Source organism: Sturnira hondurensis, unplaced genomic scaffold, assembly GCF_014824575.4.
Source record: "Sturnira hondurensis isolate 20B ecotype Veracruz unplaced genomic scaffold, ASM1482457v3 Scaffold0022910, whole genome shotgun sequence".
Taxonomy (NCBI): Eukaryota; Metazoa; Chordata; class Mammalia; order Chiroptera; family Phyllostomidae; genus Sturnira; species Sturnira hondurensis.
Genome location: NW_028095541.1, coordinates 9189907 through 9210621, shown reverse-complemented (window position 1 = coordinate 9210621; position 20715 = coordinate 9189907). Strand labels below are relative to the sequence as shown.

The 20715-nt window shown below is 38.2% G+C and overlaps 1 protein-coding gene across 1 annotated transcript in view; it reads left to right on the top strand.

Moving 5' to 3' along the window:
- The first annotated feature begins 3260 nt into the window (after positions 1-3260).
- RXFP2 (relaxin family peptide receptor 2) overlaps positions 3261-20715 on the top strand; it is a 46849-nt gene continuing 29394 nt past the window's right edge. The window contains exons 1-4 of the mRNA XM_037037066.1: positions 3261-3363; positions 14965-15111; positions 17426-17503; positions 20254-20359. Of these exons, the coding sequence (XP_036892961.1) occupies positions 3261-3363; positions 14965-15111; positions 17426-17503; positions 20254-20359 (434 nt within the window). The remainder of the gene's footprint in view (positions 3364-14964; positions 15112-17425; positions 17504-20253; positions 20360-20715) is intronic.

Below are 20715 nucleotides of genomic sequence, written 5' to 3'. Positions count from 1 at the left end.
GGGGCAATGACATAAAATGGAGTAAAAATAGCCTTTTCAACAAATGGTGCTGGATGAACTGGACAGCTACATGCAAAAAAATGAAACTTGAGCACCAACTTGCACTGTACACCAAAATAAATTCAAGGTGGATAAAAGACTTTAATTTAAGCGGTGAAACCATTAAAGTCCTAGAGGAGAACATTGGCAGGAAAATCTCAGATATTTCATGCAGCAACATTTTTATTGATATGTCCCCCCTAGAGCAAGGAATATAAAGGAAAGAATAAACAAATGGGATCTCATCAAAATAAAATGCTTCTGCACAGCTAAAGAAAATAGCATTAAGATAAAAAGAGAACCAACTGTATGGGAAAACATATTTGCCAATGATACCTCAGACAAAGGTTTAATCTCCAAAATATACAAAGAACTTTCTCGACTCCACTCTAAGAAGACAAGACACCCAATTAAAAAATGGGCAAAGGACTTCTGGCTGGTGTAGCTCAGTGGATTGAGTGCGGGCCTGCAAACTACACGATCGCTGTTCGATTCCCAGTCAGGGCACGTGCCTGGGTTGCAGGCCAGTTCCCAGCAGGGTACTAATGAGAGTCAACCATGCATCAATATTTCTCCCCTTCTCTCCTTCCCTTCCCTCTAAGGATAAATAAATAAATAAAAGAAATAAAATAATAAAAATGGGCAAAGGACTTGAACAGACACTTCTCCAAGGAGGACATACAGAGGATCAAGAGACACATGAGGAGATGCTCAATATCGCTAGCTATCAGAGAGATGCAAACTCAAACCACAATGAGATACCATCTTACACCAGTCAGAATGGCCACCATAAACAAAGCAACAAACAACAAATCTTGGAGGGGTTGTGGGGAAAAGGGGACTCTAGTTTACTGTTGATGGGATTGCAGACTGGTACAACCACTATGGAAAACAGTATGGAATTTTCTAAGAAAATGAAAAATGGACCTGCCTCTAGACCCAGCAATCCCACTGCTGGGATTATATCCTAAGAAACCTGAAACACCAATCCAAAAGAACCTATGCACCCCAATGTTCATAGCAGCACATTTACAATAGCCAAGAGTTTGAAGCAATCTAGATGCCCATCAGTAAATGAATGGATAAAAAAACTATGGTACATATACACAATGGAATTCTATGCAGCAGAAAGAAAGAAGGAGCTTCTACCCTTTGCAACAGCATGGATGGAACTGGAAAGCATTATGCTGAGTGAAATAAGCCAGGCAGTGAAAGACAAATACCATATGATCTCACCTTTAATAGGAACTTAAACAACAAAACAAACAAGCAAGCAAAATATGACCAAAGACACTGAAATTCAGAACAGGCTGACAGGGACCAAAGGGGAGAGGGGAGAGAATTTCAGGGGAAAAAAGGGAGGGATTCACAGAAACTACTATATAGGACACATGGAGAACAACTAAGGGGGCTGGAAATGGGAGGGAGGTGGGGAGCATGGGGGGGTGGGCTGGGATGGGAGTGGGGGATGGAAAACTGTACTTGAACAAAAATTAAATTAAAAAGAAAACTAAGAACTAAGTAAAATGGAGACTACAAAATATGTATTGTGTTTAGTAACAAAGGGGATGTTAGTTACTCTGGTTGAAGTAAATTCAAGCTAAATACTATGAACTGAAGAAAGAAAGAGTGGTGAGAAAATGGAGACATTGACTTGTACAATTTTTTTCTGAGAAATTTATTAACGAAGGAAAAAATGTGTTTCAATTCTGGTGTGTATATAGGATTTGGGTTGACTGGTTGCTTGCTTGCTTGGTTTGTTTGTTTTGAAGATGAAAGATGATTGAATAAAATTAATGGTAATAGAAAACCCAGGGGGAAGACAGGGGTTTTGGAAATATAGGTGATAGAGGAAATGATTAATGAGAGGGGATCCCAAGAAGATGAAATTAAATAGAATTCTATAGGCTACAGATAGAAGGTTTTGCTGCATGCAGCAAGGGTTACCTTCATTCTCTGTGCATCATGAAATGAGGTCCAGGGCCTAGGCCTGGGACTGCACAGCTGCCACACAGCTCAGCATCAGTAGTCTCTGTGAGTGGTGCCCAGATTAATGAGAGGTAGATCCTTCCCATTCACTTTTATGCAAGTCATTTTGGAAGTCATTGGAACTAGAATTTGGAAAAACTGCCATCAGGTGGAAGAATAGCCAATGAAAGTCCCTTGAGACAGAGCAGTTAATTTCAGATTAGAATTAGGAGAGAGAGAATGGAAAAGAGAAATAGGAACCACCTTCTGTCCTTTCCCATGCAGGTTCCATCAGGCTTCACCTGTGTTATTCAGTGGTCACCATTCCCAAGTTCTTTATCCTTCATCCTAAGAGCATTCATTCTGTGAGCTCATTGTGCTCAGGCAGGTTTTAGGAGGAAGGGAGTATCTTAAACTCATGCAGAACAAGATAGTTATTTAAACATTAAACAACAAGATTTTAACCTTAAAGAGTGCATCTCTAAGGGTAAATTTAAGCAGTTTACTGGTAACAAAAGATATCTTCTTGAAAGAGAAGACTTTCTTGTGCCTATATATATACTTTAGAACCCATTAAACACAGTGACATTTAGTATGTGACCTAAGCAACAGCATCAAGCTGAGAAGGACATGGAGCTAAGTTCTATCCCTGGTGAGGGTGATATTAACAATTTGAAATTTTTTCCCCCAATTTAAATCAACATGTGTTGAGCCTATACCTTGTTCCAAAAAATTAGGCATTATTTTCCAAAATCTGTCTGTTCCAACATCAGGTGGTCATCTGAGGAGGAAGACGGGGCTCTAGTTTCTGCAGTAAATCCATGAGTAGAACTCCAAGAGACATTAATCAGCCTGAAGTAGTTGGTTTATTTTAGAAGAGCATGACAGAAAATGTTCTTAGAGAAATATGGTTGAAAAAGGAATCCTTGACCTTAGAAGGAGGTGGGGGAAATGTATGCATGAAACTGAATCTCAGTCCTGCAATCCTGTCAAGGGCAGGGAGAACCAAACATAAAAGCAGAAAAATATAAGATTTCTAAGTATTTAAAAAAACAGAGAAGCTAATTTCTCTCCATTCACCTTAATATAAAAGCTTTTAAGCTTTTGAGGAACACTTTACTAATTTACTTCAAACAAATAATAAATCATCTACCCCACAAAGGAGGACTTTCAGTGAAGCTCAGACTCTTCCCAGAAGTAGGAGAGCTTTGAGCAGGTGGACTTGGCAAATGAGCTGGATTCACCTTGGTATCATGTCCAAGGTACTGCTGCTCCTCTCAGAGATCCGAGCCAACGAGTTCCAGGTGGGAATGGACATGGTCTGCCCTGTTGGCATAGAACAGAGAAGGCACTCAGGTAATATTATCTGGATGTCAAATGAATATTTCTTTTGGTGCTGCAGTGGGTGGCTCTTCAGAGTAAAAGGCAGAGGCTCTATCTGTTTCCAGACTGGGTTGAACTCCATGGAGAGTCAAGCAATCTGGGATGAGGCCTCACTGACCAGAATCCTCTGTGCCCCTGCCACTGCCCAGGACCGTGGTGCTGTCATCTGTGGTATGACTGTGAAAGGAGTCTCAGCCAGAACACCAGGCTCAGGGCATGAAGGCTTTCTTTAGCTTCATGCAGCACTAGCACTGGCAGAGAATCAGAGAAAGCAAAGAGATTTGCATGGCTCCAGGGATTCTCAAATTCTGACCTAAAAGATAGTCCCCACATATTTCTCAATAACACAAGGAAGGTGCTGGTGAGCAGCAAGAAGTGTTCCTAGCAGTAGTCCAGTTGACTTCAAAAAGCTATCAGGGAGTCATTTAAAAATCCCTTCACACAGACATATCCAGAATATTGACCAGAAGAGAGAAGAAAGACTATTGCTAAGCAATTTTCTTTAACACGTTCCCACCTCCCCTCAGCTGTGTGTTTGGCAGGGATCTCTCAGAAATTCCTGCAAAAGCTATCAACCTAGCTTTTAATCCTCAAATTTCCATAAAACTCTCTTTCCATGTTCACAGATGGCAGGAAGCATGGACATCAAGATACGCTTTCTATAGGTGACTATTGATTCATTTTCAGTAAGGGCTAAATACATCAGGGGTTCTTAACTAACTTTTAAATTGAATAATGACAGAACAGAATTAACAGTGGAGTACACAGAAGACCAGACTATGCTTTGTTATCAGAATAAATACATAAACCTGAAACTTTGGGAAGTTTACCTCTTGTAAGGGGCTCTTTCTTTAATTCTTCTTTTATTCCTAATTAACAGATTAAGTTATACATTCATTGAAATCATTATAGACTACCAAGTAAGTACCAGACACTAAGATGAACAATAGGGATTTGGGATACAGAGGACAGGGAGTAAGGGATAGATAACATTTCTTTATTTTCCTATTACATAAAATTTATACCTTGAGAGGTCTTCAGTAAGACATTCTCAGGTGAGAGATGGGGAAGTGGGAGAAATACAATCCACCACTTCCATTTGCACATGTCAGTCCTTTGTGTCCCCTTACCTGATATATACTAGCTACATGTAACGCAATATTTTCCAGGGAGAAGAAAATAATCTCAATCCCTCCTGTTTGTGAGAGCCAATTGCTTGTCTCCTTCTAAGGGAGTGTGCATCTGTGAAGTAGGTACTGAGTTGGGCCAAGTCCTCAAAGAACTCGAGGTTATCTTCATGATAACCCCATAAGGGAACACAATCTATGGCCTTCAAAATATCTCACCCAGCCTCAGCTTTCTACTTCAAAACTGTCTTTAATTGAATATTTAATCACCTCTTCTAGATTATTCAGAAAATATTATTAATATTTTATAGGTTGTGAAGACATTTTCTTTGCTTATCTATCATTTACAACTCCCCAACTAGCTTTCAAAAAAGATTCGAGGTTGCTTAAGATATGAACCACATGTGTCATTTGCCTTTTAAAATAAAAAAATACAGACAAGTAGAGGAAGTTTTATGAGAGTTCCTATTTTTTCTTTTATAGTAGTCACATAAAGAATCATGCAGTGCTATGGCACAGTGAGCTTGTATTTGACACTAGAGCTTCCTTCCTAAAGTCCTGAGTGCTTACCCTGGGCCAAGCACCATCTAGTACTTTGCAGGCATCAGCTTGTCTCACTCTTGAAATACATCCATCATGGGGGGATATTATCATCAACTTTATTTTAAATCTCAAAAAAGCTCAAGTTTAAAGAGGCTAAGTAGCTTCTCAAAAGTCACACAGCTAGTGAGTGGCTGAGAGAATGCCCATCTAGCAGGTCAGATGGTCTCCAGAGCACTTTATTGCTGATGAGTATTGTTTTTTATTTTTTTTTAATTTTATTATTGTTCAAGTACAGTTTTCTGCTGTACCTTTCTCTGTACTTCCTCATACCTCCCCTGCCCACTCCAGCCATTCCTACCTCCATACCCTGATTCCCGCCCCCCCATGTTGGATTTGTCCATGTGTTTTTATAGTTGTTCCTGAAAATCCTTCACTTTTCCCCACCCCTCATTATCCCCTCCCATCTCTCCTCAGGTTACTCTCCTTTTGTTCTCAATTTCAATGTCTCTGGTTATATTTTGCTTGCTCGTTTGCTTTGTTGATTGAGTTCCACTTAAAGGTGAGATAACGTGGTATTTGTCTTTCACTGCCTGGCTTATTTCACTTAGGTAAATGCTCTGCAGTTCCACCCATGCTGTCACAAAGGGTAGGAGCTCCTGCTTTCGTTATGCTGCATAGAATTCCATTGTATAAATGTACCATAGTTTTTTCATCCATTCATTTACTGATGTGCACTTAGGGTGCTTCCAGCACTTACTTGGCTATTGTAAATTGTGCTGCTATGAACATTGGGGTACATAGGTTCTTTTGGATTGGTGTTTCAGGATTCTTAGGGTATAATCCCAGTAGTGGAATTGCCAGGTGAAAAGGCAGATCCAGTTTTAGATTTCTGAGGAAATTCCACACTGTTTTCCACAGTGCTTGTACCAGTCTGCAATCCCACCAACAGTGCACTAGGGTTCCCTTTTCTCACAACCTCCCCAGCACTTGTTGTTTGTTGCTGTGTTTATGATGGCCATTCTGACTTGTGTGAAGGGGTATCTCATTGCGGTTTTAATTTGCATCTCTCTGATGGCTATGAATACTGAGCATCTTTTCATATGTCTCTAGTCCCTCTGTCTGTCCTCCTTGGGGAAGTATCTGTTCAAGTACTTTCCCATTTTTTATTTGGGTTGTTTGTATTCCTGGAATGGAGTCGTGTGAGTTCTTTATATATTTTGGAGATTAAACCCTTGTCTGAGGTATCATTGACAAATATATTTTCCCACATAGTTTGTTCTATTTTCATTTTAATGCTGTTTTCTTTAACCATGCAGAAGATTTTTATTTTGATGAGATCTCATTTGTTTACTCTTTCCTTTATGTCCCTTGCTCTAGGGAACATATGAGTGAAAATGTTGCTGTGTGGAATATCTGAGATTTCCATGCTTATGCTCTGAAAAACTTTTATGGCGTCATAACTTATATTTAAGTCTTCTATCCACCTTAAGTTTATTTTTGTGTATGGGGTAAGTTGAAAATCAAGTATCATTATTTTTCTTATAACTATCCAGCTCTCACAACACCATTTGTTAAAGAAGTTATTTTTATGCCATTTTATGCTTCTGTACCCTTTCTCAAGTATTAATTTAACATAGGGACTTGGGTTTATTTCTGGGCTCTCTATTCTGTTCCATTGGTCCGTGTGTCTGTTCTTATGCCAGTAGCAGACTGTTTTGATTATGGTGGCCTTGTAATACAGTTTGATATCAGGTATTGTGATCCCCCTACTTTGTTCTTTTTTTTTCAAAATTACTACAGCTATTGGGGATCATTTGTGGTTCCATATAAATTTTTGAAGTGTTTGTTCAGGGTCATTTATGGTTCTATGTAAACTTTTGAAACGTTTGTTCTATATCTGTGAAATATGCCCTTGGTGCTTTAATAGGTATTGCACTGAATCTACAAATTGTTTTGGGTAGTATGGACATTTTGATGATGTTAATTCTTCCAATCCATGAACATGGTATATGCTTCCATTTGTTTGTGTCTTCCTTGATTTCTTTCTTCAGCATTGTGTAGTTTTCTGAGTACAGGTCTTTTACCTCTTTGGTTAAATTTATCCCTAGGTACTTTTTATTTCTTGTTGTTATATCAGGATTTTTTCCCCTGATTTCTGTTTCTGATATTTCATTGTTGGTATACAAAACAAACAATGGTTCTGAATATTGATTTCTGAATATTGACTTTGCATCCCACAGTTTTGCCAAATTCATTTGTTAGGCCAAGCAATTTCTTGGTGGAGTCTCTAGGATTTTCTATGTACACTATCATGTCATCTGCAAAAAATGGCAGTTTTGTTTCCTATTTTGCAATTTGGATGTCTTTTATTTCCTTTTCTGGTCTAATTACTGTGGTTATTCAATACTATGTTGAATACAAGTGGTAAAAGTGGACAACCTTGTCCTGTTCCTGATGTTAGTAGAAAAGATTTTAGTTTTTGCCCATTGAGTATGATGTTGGTTCACATACAGCCTTTATTAGGATGAGGAATGCTCCCTCTACTCCCACTATGCTGAGTGTTTTTAACATAAATAAGTGCGTTACCTTATCAAATGTTTTTCTTGCTTTGATTAATATAATTATGCTATTTTTGTCTTTGCTTTTGTTTATGTGATGTATTACATTTATTGATTTATGAATATTGAACCATCCTTGCATCCCTCCCTGAGATGAATCTCACTTGGCCATGGTGTATGATCTCTTTCATGTATTGCTGGATACAGTTTGCCAGTATTTTGTTGAGGATTTTAGTGTCTGTGTTCATCAGCAATGTTGGCTTAAAGTTTTCTTTCTTTGTTGTGTCTCTATCTGGTTTTGGAATTAGGATGATGCTGGCTTCATAAAAAGAGTTTGAGGGTCTTTCATTATCTTGGATGTTTTGGAGTAGTCTGTGAAGGATAGGGGTTAGCTCTTCCTTAAATGATTTCTGAAATTCTCCTGTGAAACCATCTGGTTCAGGGCTTCTGTGTGATGGGAGTTTTTTATTTTTTATTTTTTTGAAAATATTTATTTATTTATCTTTAGAGAGGAAGAGAAGGAGAGAGGGAGAGAAATATCAATGTATGGTTGCATCTCGTGCATCCCTTGCTGGGAACTGGCCTGCAACCCAGTCATGTGCCCTGACTGGGAATCGAACCGGGATCATGCGGTTCGCAGGCCCACGCTCAATCCACTGAGCTACACCAGCCAGGGCTTTTCTGTTTCTTCTTCATTAAGTTTGGAAGATCTATTTTTCTAGAAATTTGTCCATTTCACCTAGGTTTTCAAATTTCTTGGCATTTGGTTCTTCATAGTAATTTTTTACAATTCTTTGGATTTCTTTGGTGTCAGTTGTAATCTCTCCTCTTTCATTTCTGATTGTGTTTATTTGGGTCCTCTTTCTTCTTTTCTCAAGCCTGCTTAAAGGCTTGTCAATTTTGTTTAACTCTTCAGAGAACCAGCTCCTGGATTTATTGATCTTTAGAATTGTGTGTTTTGTCTCTATGTCATTTAATTCTGCTCTGATCTTGGTTATTTTCTCTTTTCTATTTGTTCTGGGCAGTTGTTGTTCCTCCAGTTCTTGTAGGTGTAGGGTTAGATTGTTTATTTGATATGTTTCTATCTTTTTTAGGTAGACCTGTATCACTGTGAAATTTCCTCTCAGGACTGCCATTGTTGTGTCCCATAATTGTTTGATTGTTGTGAGTTTCTTTTCATTTGTTTCTAGAAACTTTTTTTTCTTCCTTGACCTCATCCTTGATCCATTCATTAACAGCATGCTATTCAATATCCATGAGTTTGAGTCCTTTGAGTTTTTTCCTTGAGGTTGGTTTCTAGTTTTAGTCTCCTGTAGTCAGTGAAAATGCTTGATATGATTTCAATTTTCTTGAATTTGTTGGGGCTCGTTTTGTGTCCTGTCATATGGTATATCTTTGAAAATGTTCCATGTGCATTTGGAAAGGATCTATATTTTGCTTTTTTAGGACAAAAGGCTCTATACATATCAGTTAAGTCCTTTTGATCTAGGACATTGTTCAGTGCTGCAATATCTTTTTTCATATTTTATTTGGAAGATCAGTCCATTTTTTAGAGTGGGGTGTTGAAATCTCCTACTGTAATTGCGTTACTGTCAAAAGTTTTTCTTGAAATGCTCCAAGATTTTAAAAATATATTTGGGTGCTCCTATGTTGGGTGCATATATATTTACAATGTTTGTGTCTTCTTGGTAGATTCTTCCCTTGAGCAATATGAAGTGACCTTCTGGGTCTCTCTTTATGGCCCTTTTTTTGAAGTCTATTTTGTCTGATATGAGTACTGCTACCCGGCTTTTTTTTCCCTCTCCATTTGCTTGGAATATTTGTTTCCAGCCCTTCACTTTCAGTCTGTGTACATACTTTGTTTTGAGGTGGTTCTCTTGTAGGCAGCGTATGTGTGGGTCATGATTTGTTATCCATTCAGCCACTGTATGTCTTTTGGTTGGAGTATTTAAACCTTTACATTTAAGTTTATTATTGATATCTACTTATTCATTACCATTTTTTAATACCTGTACTCCTCTCTCACTCTTTTTTTTTTCTTCCTTTTCTTAAAGCAGGCCCTTTAGCATCTCTTGCAGAACTGGTTTGGAGGTATATTCTTTGAGGCTTCTTTTGTCTGGGAAACTCCTTATTTCACCTTCCATTTTAATTGAGAGCCTTGCTGGATAGTGTAGTCTTGGTTGCAGGCCTTTTCTTTTCACTACTTGTAATATTTCTTACCATTCCTTTCTGGCTTGTAGTGCTTCCATTGAGAAGTCAGCTGCTAGCCTTATCAGGGCTCCCTTGTATGCTACTTCCTGTTTCTCCCTTGCTGCCTTTAAGATTCTCTCTTTTCTTAGAGTTTTGCCATCTTAATTGTGATGTGTCTTGCAGTGGGCCTCTTTGGGTTCCTTTTGATTGGGACTCTCTGTGTTTCCTGGATTTGTGTGACTTTTTCTCTCATCAAATTAGGGAGGTTTTCCATCATTACTCTTTCAAACATGTTTTCTATCCCTTGCTCTTCTTCTTCTCCTTCTGGTATATCTATTACAAGGATATCATTATGTTTCATGTTGTCCTGCAGTTCTCTTAACACTTCTTTGTTCTTTCTGAGTCTTTTTTTCTTTTCTTGCTCTTTCTGGGTGTTTTTTCTACCTTATCCTCCAGCTCTCTGATTCGATCCTCTGCTTCATCTAACCTGTTTGTAATTTCTTCTAGTGTGTTTATTTCCAATATTTTATTGTCCATTTCTTACTGGTTTTCGTTTCTAGTTTCTATTTCCTTTTTCATACTGTTGTAGTTGCCACTCAGTACCTTGTAATCATCTATGAGTTCTTTGAGCATCTTTATAACCATTACTTTGAATTCTTTGAAATTAAACTATATCTGATAGTTTGATTATCTCCATTTTATTTAACTCTTTTTGTGGGAGTCTTGCACTCTTTTTGATTGCAGGTTCTTTTCTGTCTCCCTATTTTTGGTGACTCTTTCTGTTTGATTCTGCTCTTCCTGATGTTTTGTTTTGCTAGCTGTCCTTGTAGGGTGAACTTCTATGGTAGGAATTCTATGGGATTCAGTGGTGCGGTCTCTTTGGTCTCCTTGTCTGGATGCTCTAGGTTTGCCCTTTATTCTGTTTGTGTCGACTCTCTTGTTGTACTCAGGTTTTTACTTTTTGGTGGTTCATTCGTTGGTGCATTCTCTCCTCTAGTGGGTATACTGATGTTCACAGCTCCCACCTATTCTTGTATGTGATCAGTGGCAGGGGGTAGGCAAAATGGATTAAGACAGTGGGAGGGTATTCTATCGATTTTAAAGTACTAGCAAGTAGAGAAGAAATAGGAGATTTATTGGATAAGTATGGTGTTAACTGTGACATTTCACCCAACAAGCCACTTTTTATAAAAGGTGAAAGAGAGATAAGACTCTTGTTAGAGTGGAGGAAGATTGTGAGCTGAATATGGAAAACAGAGTGCTCATGCAAGTTTAGATGATGAGATATAGTGAGAGTAAAGAATAGAAAGTAGGTATAGCATGTGAGAGAATAGAGAACGACAACAATACTAAAGCTCAGGAATAAAGTTAAGCGGGCTAAGATCAGGGAGGTTTACTGTGTAGTATTTACAATTGTAAGAAACAAAAATTATTTACAATAGTACTAGAACAATAACAATATGACAAGAAATGTATGATTTGGATAACCAAAATAGAAAGTACATAATCAAAAGTAGTGTGTTATTGGAACATTAGTGAAGTGAAAGAAGGAAAAATACAATAAAGACAGAACAAGAAAAAGCAGTCAAATAATGCAATTAAACAGAGAAATAAAATGAAGAAAACTAAACATAAAGGAAAAAAATAAAAAATCTAATAAAATAAAAGCTGAAAAAATAATAATTCAAATAAACAATAAAATGCCAGTTCTATGGGATAGCAAAGGGACATTTATCTCTTTCCCAGTTTTGGAGGTTTGCCTTGTGCTCCCCCTTTGGATCAGTTTCTGGATCTTCTATAACTCCAGGTCTTATTTTCTCACTTGGGGGAAGAAAAAAAGAAAAAGAGAGAGAAAGGAAAGACAAAGAAATAAGCCTCCTGCTGACTTTAAACCAGCTGAGTGATTTCTGCTGGTCTTCCTAGATACCACAGGAAGAGAAGGGCTGGGCTTCACTTTTCTGCCTTCCTATGGTTTTGGGAGGATGGGGACCAGGTCTGGGCCACAATATTCACAGTTGCCCAGCCTCTAGCCCAGGTCCTCTGTGAGCTGTCAAGCCCCCACTATCCATCTGTGCCAGGCCTATGCCTTTAATTCACCAGTTGCACTGAGTTCCTTGTGGTGCTCCTTCTCCTTGCTCTTTTTGAGCCTGCTCTGGCCAAGTACACTGCAGGTCAAGCAGTACCAGTCAGCCTCTGGGCCCACCACACCACTCAGCCTCCAAGCAAGCAGCATGGGTCAAACTCAGGTGCACTGGTCAAATCAACTTCAGATGCAGGGAGCAATCAGAATCAGCTGCCTGGGAAGCTGCCTGAGCCAACCATGAGTGCACAGCTCAAATCACCCTCAGGGTGAGCCAGCCACTGCACAAGAGTTACTTATAAAGCAGCTGCCTGCCATTCTTAACAAGTGCACTACTTTTCACATAGCCCAACTTTCTAACCAGCCTGGAGACTATCCGGGTCAGAGTCCAACATGGCCCAACTCTTCTCCTTTCTTCAGCTGTCACCTGGCTCCCCAATTTCTCTGGTAATAACCTAGCCAGTGTCCACAGTCCCAGCGGGTGTATACAGCCTCTGTATCTCCCACTTCGTCTCTATTCCCCCTAGCAACTTCAAGCATCCAGGTCCCTCCTGGTACCAGGCTGCTGTCCCTGCTCTGGTTGGGGAGGGAGCTAGTAATTTAATTCTCCTCCCCATACTCTGATGCAGGTGCTGGGCCAGGGGCCACATCAGCCTAGGTCCCTGCGCAGATCCCAGGGACCTTAGCATCCCAGGGCCATTGCCTCACCATCTGTTTTGTCAATGTCCTCTACAATTGTTGGCCTCCAAACTTCATATAAGCTGGGATTCCATTGGCTGTTCACTCCATTCCTCAGAAGGGCAGCGAGGTGTTCTAGCTGGACACAGGGAGAAGTGGGTTCTGCTCCCACCTACCTTGCCACCATCTTTTCCAAATATCTATTTATTTTTATTTTTTAATTCTATTAAATTTGTTAGGGTAACATTGGTTAATAAGAATATATGTTTCAAATATATAATTCTATAATATATAGTATGTATATTGCATTGTATGTTCACTTTCCAAACTTTAGTCTCCTTTCATCACCATGTATTTGGTCCTGTTTCCACTCTCCTCCCTATCCCCAGCCTCCTTTCCTCTGGTAACCCCATACTACTGTCTATGTCTATGAGCTTGCTTGTTTTGTTTATTGCTTACTGCTTTATATCCTATGTATAAGTAAAATCATAAATATTGGGTGACACCTCCTTAGTGAATGGATCATGGGCTCAACTTAGTAGCTTGTGATCCCTTATCAAATGGATAAGATAGAATAGCAATGACCAAAGAACATCCCTCATAGTAAAAGCAAGTATCACTTCAAGAAATTTTGTTTTCAGTTTCCATGTGTGTTTGTATGGTGAACTGTGATACAAAACGTATTTCTAACTGTGAAGTACTATTTTGAAAAATGCCAAAGAACATATACCACTGCAGCAATAGCAGAAACAATATAGTTTGCTTTTGTAAGAGCAAAAGTCCAGAGGGTAGAAAAGCATCTGAGGGCCATCTTCCCCACCTGGAGAAGGGCCACAGCTTCCGGGGAAAGCGTGTATGGTTACATCTGGCCATTCAAAAGAGAGGGCCATTCCCCAAGAGAGGGCCCTCATGATTAAAGGACTAAGTAAATCTCAAGTAATCAAATATTCCACTCATCTTTTAACAATTTTTCTAAAAGCTTAACATGAACTTGTAACTCACATATAGCTTTACTGACAAAACTCAAACTCCTGCCCTAAAAAAAAAATTCCTTAAACAATGAGGGCAGCAGACCCCACCTACTTTGGGAGCACTTGGCAATCAGCCAGGTGCAAGACCCCTCCCAACAAGGCAGCATGTGCTTAGAGAGCCCAGCTCTCACAAGGGCATTTTCCTGAATCCAGAGTTGAAGTGCTCTCACATTTTCAGTCTCTGTTTCCTCATCTTTACATGGAGATCACAACACCAACCACACCAAGTTGCTATTAAGTGAAATAATCAGGAGGCATGCAGCACAAATTAGATGGTGCTCCACAAAGGTTTGTTCTCTGTCCTGCCACATTAAAAAACATTGTAGCACCAACCCAAGAAAATTTCTGGCCATGATGCCATCTTTTGGCAGCACAATTAGGGATATTACCACATCTATCACTCTTTTTGATCATACTGAACTGTAGCCATGCCTGAGTGTATTTCTACCTAGAGTGTGTACAAAGAACACATCTCTATTTCCTGGAGAGTACTCTTTCAAAATTGCAAGAGTGTCTCTGACATTTAAGTTTCTGAAATTCCTCGGTCATCTTATCCCCAGATACAGTAATTCTGCAAATGTTAATTATCTTTGCTTTCTGCATGCCCTCATCTAATGCAACAGTTGTTTAATTTGTCCCCATAGGGACCTTCGGAGTCAGAGGGATGACTCAAATCTGCCCTTCATGACTTTCCAGGGGCTGTATTTACCTCTTAAACATAAAAGATAATATCACCCATACATAGATTTGTCTCAAAATTAACTGAAACAAACCACTGTGACAACTGCTTGGCACACAGTAAGCTCAATAAGACATTGTTACTTACTATTATCTTCTTTTTCAAATGTGGAAATGTGGATTTCAAATTGATTTCTCTGTAATTTACACTTACACTGCCATATATATATAATATATTATGTATGTATATATGTCATATATTATGTATATAATATATATATATTATAAGTATCCTCAAATCCTTCTAGTAAAAGATCAATAAGTAAATATATTCATCATCTGATCCATGAGCTCATGGCTTTGCCTTTCTGTTTCTAGGAGTGGACAAGGCTTTGATATTCTACATGAGTAGGACAATTGCTTTGGTATTATTTACTATAGACCTCCAGAAGTGAGTTCAAAATGAGCCTTACTTCCATTCTTGGTATAGCTGGTGTTAGGTATGATCATAATTCTTTAGAATGTTCTAGTGAAGACTATTATGCATATAAATTGTGTGTTAAGAATAACACCAGACAAACTCAATTTATAAGGTTCTTGTGAAAATTAAATGGGATAACATGAAAAGAGTTTGGCCATATTACACTTTCTTGCTATTATGTAAGATTTTTATTTCCTCTTTCACACAGATTTTGCACTGACTAAAGGCACTATAATTACTCCTTTGTGCCAAAAGGGATATTTTCCCTGTGGGAATCTGACCAAGTGCTTGCCACGTGCTTTTCACTGTGATGGCGTGAATGACTGTGGGAATGGTGCTGATGAGGAGAACTGTGGTAAGGACTCCTGCTTAGCTCCATATTTGTACCCCATCTTATGAGCCCCCAAGCTGTGGGTGAATCAGATAATAATTGTAATGAACTGAAAGAGATAACTTGATATTCTATAGGGAATCACCTGGTGTTACAAATACTGCTCCCCAATTTACTTTTGACAATTAACTAAACTTTCATATATAGAGGTTGCTTAAAATTAAAACACAGTATTATGAAGTGTTATATTTGATAAAAATTAAAATTACATTTTAAATTCAACTTGGATACCCATATTTCAACTTTAAATGGCTTCCTATGACTACCTCGTTATGGTTTGGTAATTGGTTCAGTGCAAATGGGCCTGCCTAGAGAATTAATTTGTTTAACAGACCCATGTTGAGTACCCGCTAGGTGCCAAGTGCTCTCAAAGTCAGTGGGACCAAGCAGGCTTAAGGGAGATGAGAGTCTTGCCTTCATGAAGTTCACATGGACCACATGAACAAGGAGGACAATGAACTCATACAGGAGTGAATTAAGTAATTTCAGAGTGGTAGAGCTGTGAAGTACATAATGGGGTGGAAAGTGATTTGGAGGAAGGACTACTTTAAAGACATAACCAGAGAAAAACCTCTCTGAGATGATAATGTTTGAAATGAGAATAAAATGAAAAGAAGAAAGAACCCATGAAATATTCTGAAGGAACAAAGTTTTAGGCAAAGGAACAAGCAACTGAAAAAGCCCCGAGGCTGCATAAAATAAGACAATGTGTTTGTGTGACAAAAAAAAAAAAACAAAAAAAAAAAACGTGACTTGAGCAGAATGAACAAGAATCTAGAGGGTAAAGAGCTAAGCAGAGGCGAGGTCACGAAGGGTGTTATTGGGCCATTTTAGATCTGTGTATTGAAGCTATGTATATTGTTTAATACACCCTGTGCATTTTCTACTCAAAGAGACCACTGCCAAGGGAGGTTGACGTGTCTAGTTAGTCACATAGTACACACTAGGATCTAGATATTTGAATGTGAAAGAATCCCATATGTTTTCCACCACACACAACTGCCACTCATTGGTGCTGCTAAGCTGGCAGTCAAAGTCACACAGCCGAGTCCAGGGACACAGAGCACCTGCCTCGGGAATCTGCTCTCTTGCCCTGGTACTCAGGCAGATCTCACACTGATGGAAAGTTCCACCCTCACCTCCCATGGATCACTCCCACTCATATCTTAGAGTGCAGTTAGAGACACCTGAGCAGAATGACCTCTCCAGCCATGCTTCCCCACCCTGAGGCTCTAACAAGTCTAGGAGAAGCACTCTTTCTCTTCACCATAGCACTCTGGGGTACTCTTCAAGAAGAGTTCTTGTTTTTGTCTTACTTGGGTGTCACAAGGCCCTAGAACAGTCAAATACATAGTAGGCACTTGGTCTGCACTCAGCAAGGTTGCAGTTCTCCAGATGCCAGTGGCAAGCCACTCCGATTCTTGGTCTTTCCTCTTCACTGCATGGGAATCAGAGTCTACATGTTTGTCTATCTCATGAATGTGCTCTGAATGCAAAATTAATAATCCATGTAAAGGCTTCAAGTAGAATCATTGTAAGAACCACTGAGGATATTAATAAGAAATAGGGCTAAATTAAAGGTTGCAGGGATCAAGGGACTTTCAGGCCACTATTTAAATTTACTTTTTTATTTGTATGAACTTTGGTGCCATACATTTAATGCATATCTTATCATGAGAGTAACATATCATAATGTAACAACACTTTAAAACCAGGCCTCCTTTTTTAAAATACAATTTTACTGCAAAAAAAGAAAGAAACTTGGCAAATAAGCAGGTCATATCTTCTGAAAAATTGAGAAAATATTATATTTTCTGGAGGATTAGATAGTTTTATTAAAGGGGACTTTGCTTTATTAAAAAACATCAGGTTACATAAATATTGTCAGAACTCATCACACCTGTCAAGTACATATCTACATATCCATATGCAGTAGTATGCATATTACAAAAATTTAAATTTTATCTTTTTCTTGGGATCTCAAAATTAAGATCAAACTAAAAAATGTCAGCATTGAAAATAGGTGATATTTTTCAAGATGTACATATAATTATTACATATTTCTATTATATATTTTCGGATCCATGTATTTGAAATATAATTTTAAAAAAGAAAAAACTCCAGATGTCTGCCTAGTTTTTTCTCCCTTACCTTCAGTGTTATTATTCTATTCCTTAAACCAATTCTTAACTGATTTCATATCAAATTCTTAGACTTTTGTTTTGTACTTTGATGTTTGATTTATAGCATAACTGACATATTTATCACCATTTCGCAGGGGACACTAGTGGATGGGCGACTATATTTGGCACAGTGCATGGAAATGCTGATAAAGTGGCATTCACACAGGAATGCTGTAAGTGGCATTGGTTCAATGGCTCTGGATGGTTTGAAGTGCATAGATTTATATGGGGAAGGGGATCAATTCCATTCAGATTTCCATTTCAGTTCAATGTATTTCAGGTCACCTGATCTACTGTATGTATGTCCGGGGACTGAAAAGATAAAGAGAAAAATGCAACATGCTCCACTAACTTTCATTTTATGTATTAGTCTCATTGTAAGAATACACAAGTATGGAATAATTATGACAAACAATAAAGATCTTATTCCCTTTAATTACTTTCTTCATACCAACTACTTTTCAGCCCCTATGTCAGGCACTGAGATAATAAGATGTGGCTCCAGCCTACACATACCTTGTACAAAAAAAGACAGATCCATACAGAAGCAGGAATGGTGCAGTATTAGTGCAAAACTGGAGGAATGGTGTTTGCATAAGGGAACATGGAAATCCCTTGGGAGAAATAATGGTTCTGCCATGCATGGGGAAAGACCCAGAGAGAAGATGACATTGAGATGAACTTTAAAGTCCTTGGATAGAGGAAAGGGTGAGAGGTAACCGAGTGAGTAGGGAGCAGGATCAGCAAAACCCTAAGGTGGGAAGGTGCAGAGCATCCTTCTCAATGCCTTTCACATGGTGCTGAGTGTGTGGTGGAAGAAGAGAAGGAGCTGAACCGGGGAGGGGAGGGGCTGCCCATTAAGCATTTGGGCTGCCCATTTTGGAGTTTGGTTTCTATCGTTCAGGTAGAATTATGTCTATGTATATACATGTGTTACTTATATGTGTGTAAAAGTATGTATTACATACAATATACATATATAGGTATGTGCATAGACATAATTATGTAGGTATATGTGTAATTAAATACCTACACTAGTATGTATATATAATTAAACACTACACTAACACCATATTATGCACTCTATAATACCAGGTTATAATCACCACTTATCATATACTTTATTACACACAAATATATCATATATAAAAGTTAGGAATTAAAAGATTAGAAATAAATATAACTGAAAGTTTTGGTATTTTCTTCCTGAACCACAATGGATCATCTTGAAAACACCCTTTTGTGGAGATCACTGCTGACACATGGGCAACCACCAAAGCTGTGAGTGCACTTTCCTTTAGAGAAGGGGAAGATGCACCCAACAAGAATTATATGTAACAATGATGCTCCCATCAGGATTTTAGAGACTGAATTAGAACAGTGATTCTCAACTTGGGACATCTCTTAGCCCTAATTCCCCACACCCCACCCCTAGAGAACATATGACATTGTCTGAAGACACTTCTGGTTGTCACAGCTGGAGAGAGGTACCATCTAGTGAATAGAGGCCACAGAGCTACTGTGTGCAGGACAGCCCCCAACAACAGACAGGGATCTGGTCCAAATGTCAATCTTGCCAGTGCTGAGGAGAAAGAATGGTGACAGAGAGAGTGGTTATTATGTCTTTTGCACTGCTCCAGACTAAGAATACTAAGAATACTAAGAATAATAATACTAAGAATCTGAGCTGAGAATATCATTAGGAAGAGTGAGGTAGAGAGATGCAAGAGGCATTTCAGAAAACTCCAAAAAGCTTGAGTGAGACTGGCTTGCAGATGAGGAAGTTCTGCTCACAGTTCCAGTTTAGGCAATAGGCCTAGCTGGGACTATACTGAATTCTCTTATTGGTAACTAAGATTGTCCAACCACAGGTTTTCAATCTAAATAACACTATTCTCAATCTCAATAAACATTGAAGAAAACATTCTGAAGTTGTATTTAGGAAGTTGAGCTAATTAGCATAAACTTATACATAAAATAGAATATTTTCCAAAACTTTATGCACTAGAAGGCATCTTGTGAATTAAGCAAGTACTTAACATGAGTTTTCTGAATTGATGAAAACTCAGTGAAGTTGATATTTCAAATAGACAAAAGTAATCTAAAAGAAGCAGAGCAATTAGAAAGAACTTATAGTCAGGTTTAAATGGATAATAATAAAGCTAAAATTTTTTAATTAACTCTCATTTTCCTAGCTCCATAAAAAATATCCATGGGATCAGGTTTCACCACAGATTTCTTACTCCTTTATGTCATTATCTTAATAATTATGACGATGCCTTCAGAGTAAATTCTGAAGCCTGCTTTTCTATATGAGTGGCCCTTTGGTTTTCTCAGCTTTGTAGTTGCTTTACAACTTTTACCGTCCATACTTCATAACAATGAAAAGCAAAAACCCAAGTGAGCACTCATGTGACTTGGTTGATTTTGATAAGAAACAATGGTGGCTACAGCAGAACCTGCATCTAACTCTTCTCCAAGGGAAGTTTAGAAGGGGAAATAATTAAATTTAATTTTAATCAACAAGCATTTATTAAGCAGCCACTTGATTATATTGAATTGCTTCAATTATACTCACTGAAGATTTACTCAAACATACTGATATTCCTCACCAAGAAGAAGGTAGTTTTGTTTCACTATAAGCTTTCTGCTATTTAAACATTTCTTTGGTTTCTTTCTAATCACTTGTTAAATTCCTCTGAAGAGACCCCTGGGAGCTCAAACCAAGACCAACATCCCATTAGTCAGTATTTGACTACAAGAGACTAATTCTTATTTTCTTTTATTATGGGCCTGAATTAGTTCATTATTATCATGCAAACGTTATACATTCAAAGAAAAGAGAACCATGTCAGTTACTAGAGATAAAGTCATCATTAAAGTATTTTTTGCCTAATGAAATCTTGCTCTTTTGGCCCCCTAGTTCTAAACCAGTACCCACAATACTGTGACTGCAGATGGACAGAACTGGAGTGTGTAAACACTGGCTTAAAGTCTGTGCCTTTCATTTCCAGCAATGTGACGCTACTGTGAGTAGAATTCACATCTTGGTGATCTTTGCACCTAAGGTCACAGGAAAAGTGTGTAACATGATCTAATCTCTCTTCATTCTATTTATGCTACTTATATATTAAAAAATAATAGAAATTCCCTTTAAAACCACCATCCATCAGAGAATTCTGCATGTTTCTACTCCAGGAAAATGATGTCTTAAATATTGTTACATTAGCCAGGTTATCCATTAGCTCAAAAATATCTGTGACCTGAAATTCATATGTTCACTTACTTCATGATTTATGTACTGTTGCTAATATGCCAGTACTATATATACAATTAATCAAAATTAAGAAAAGGGGAACACTCAGTTATTATACCTTCTTTTTAA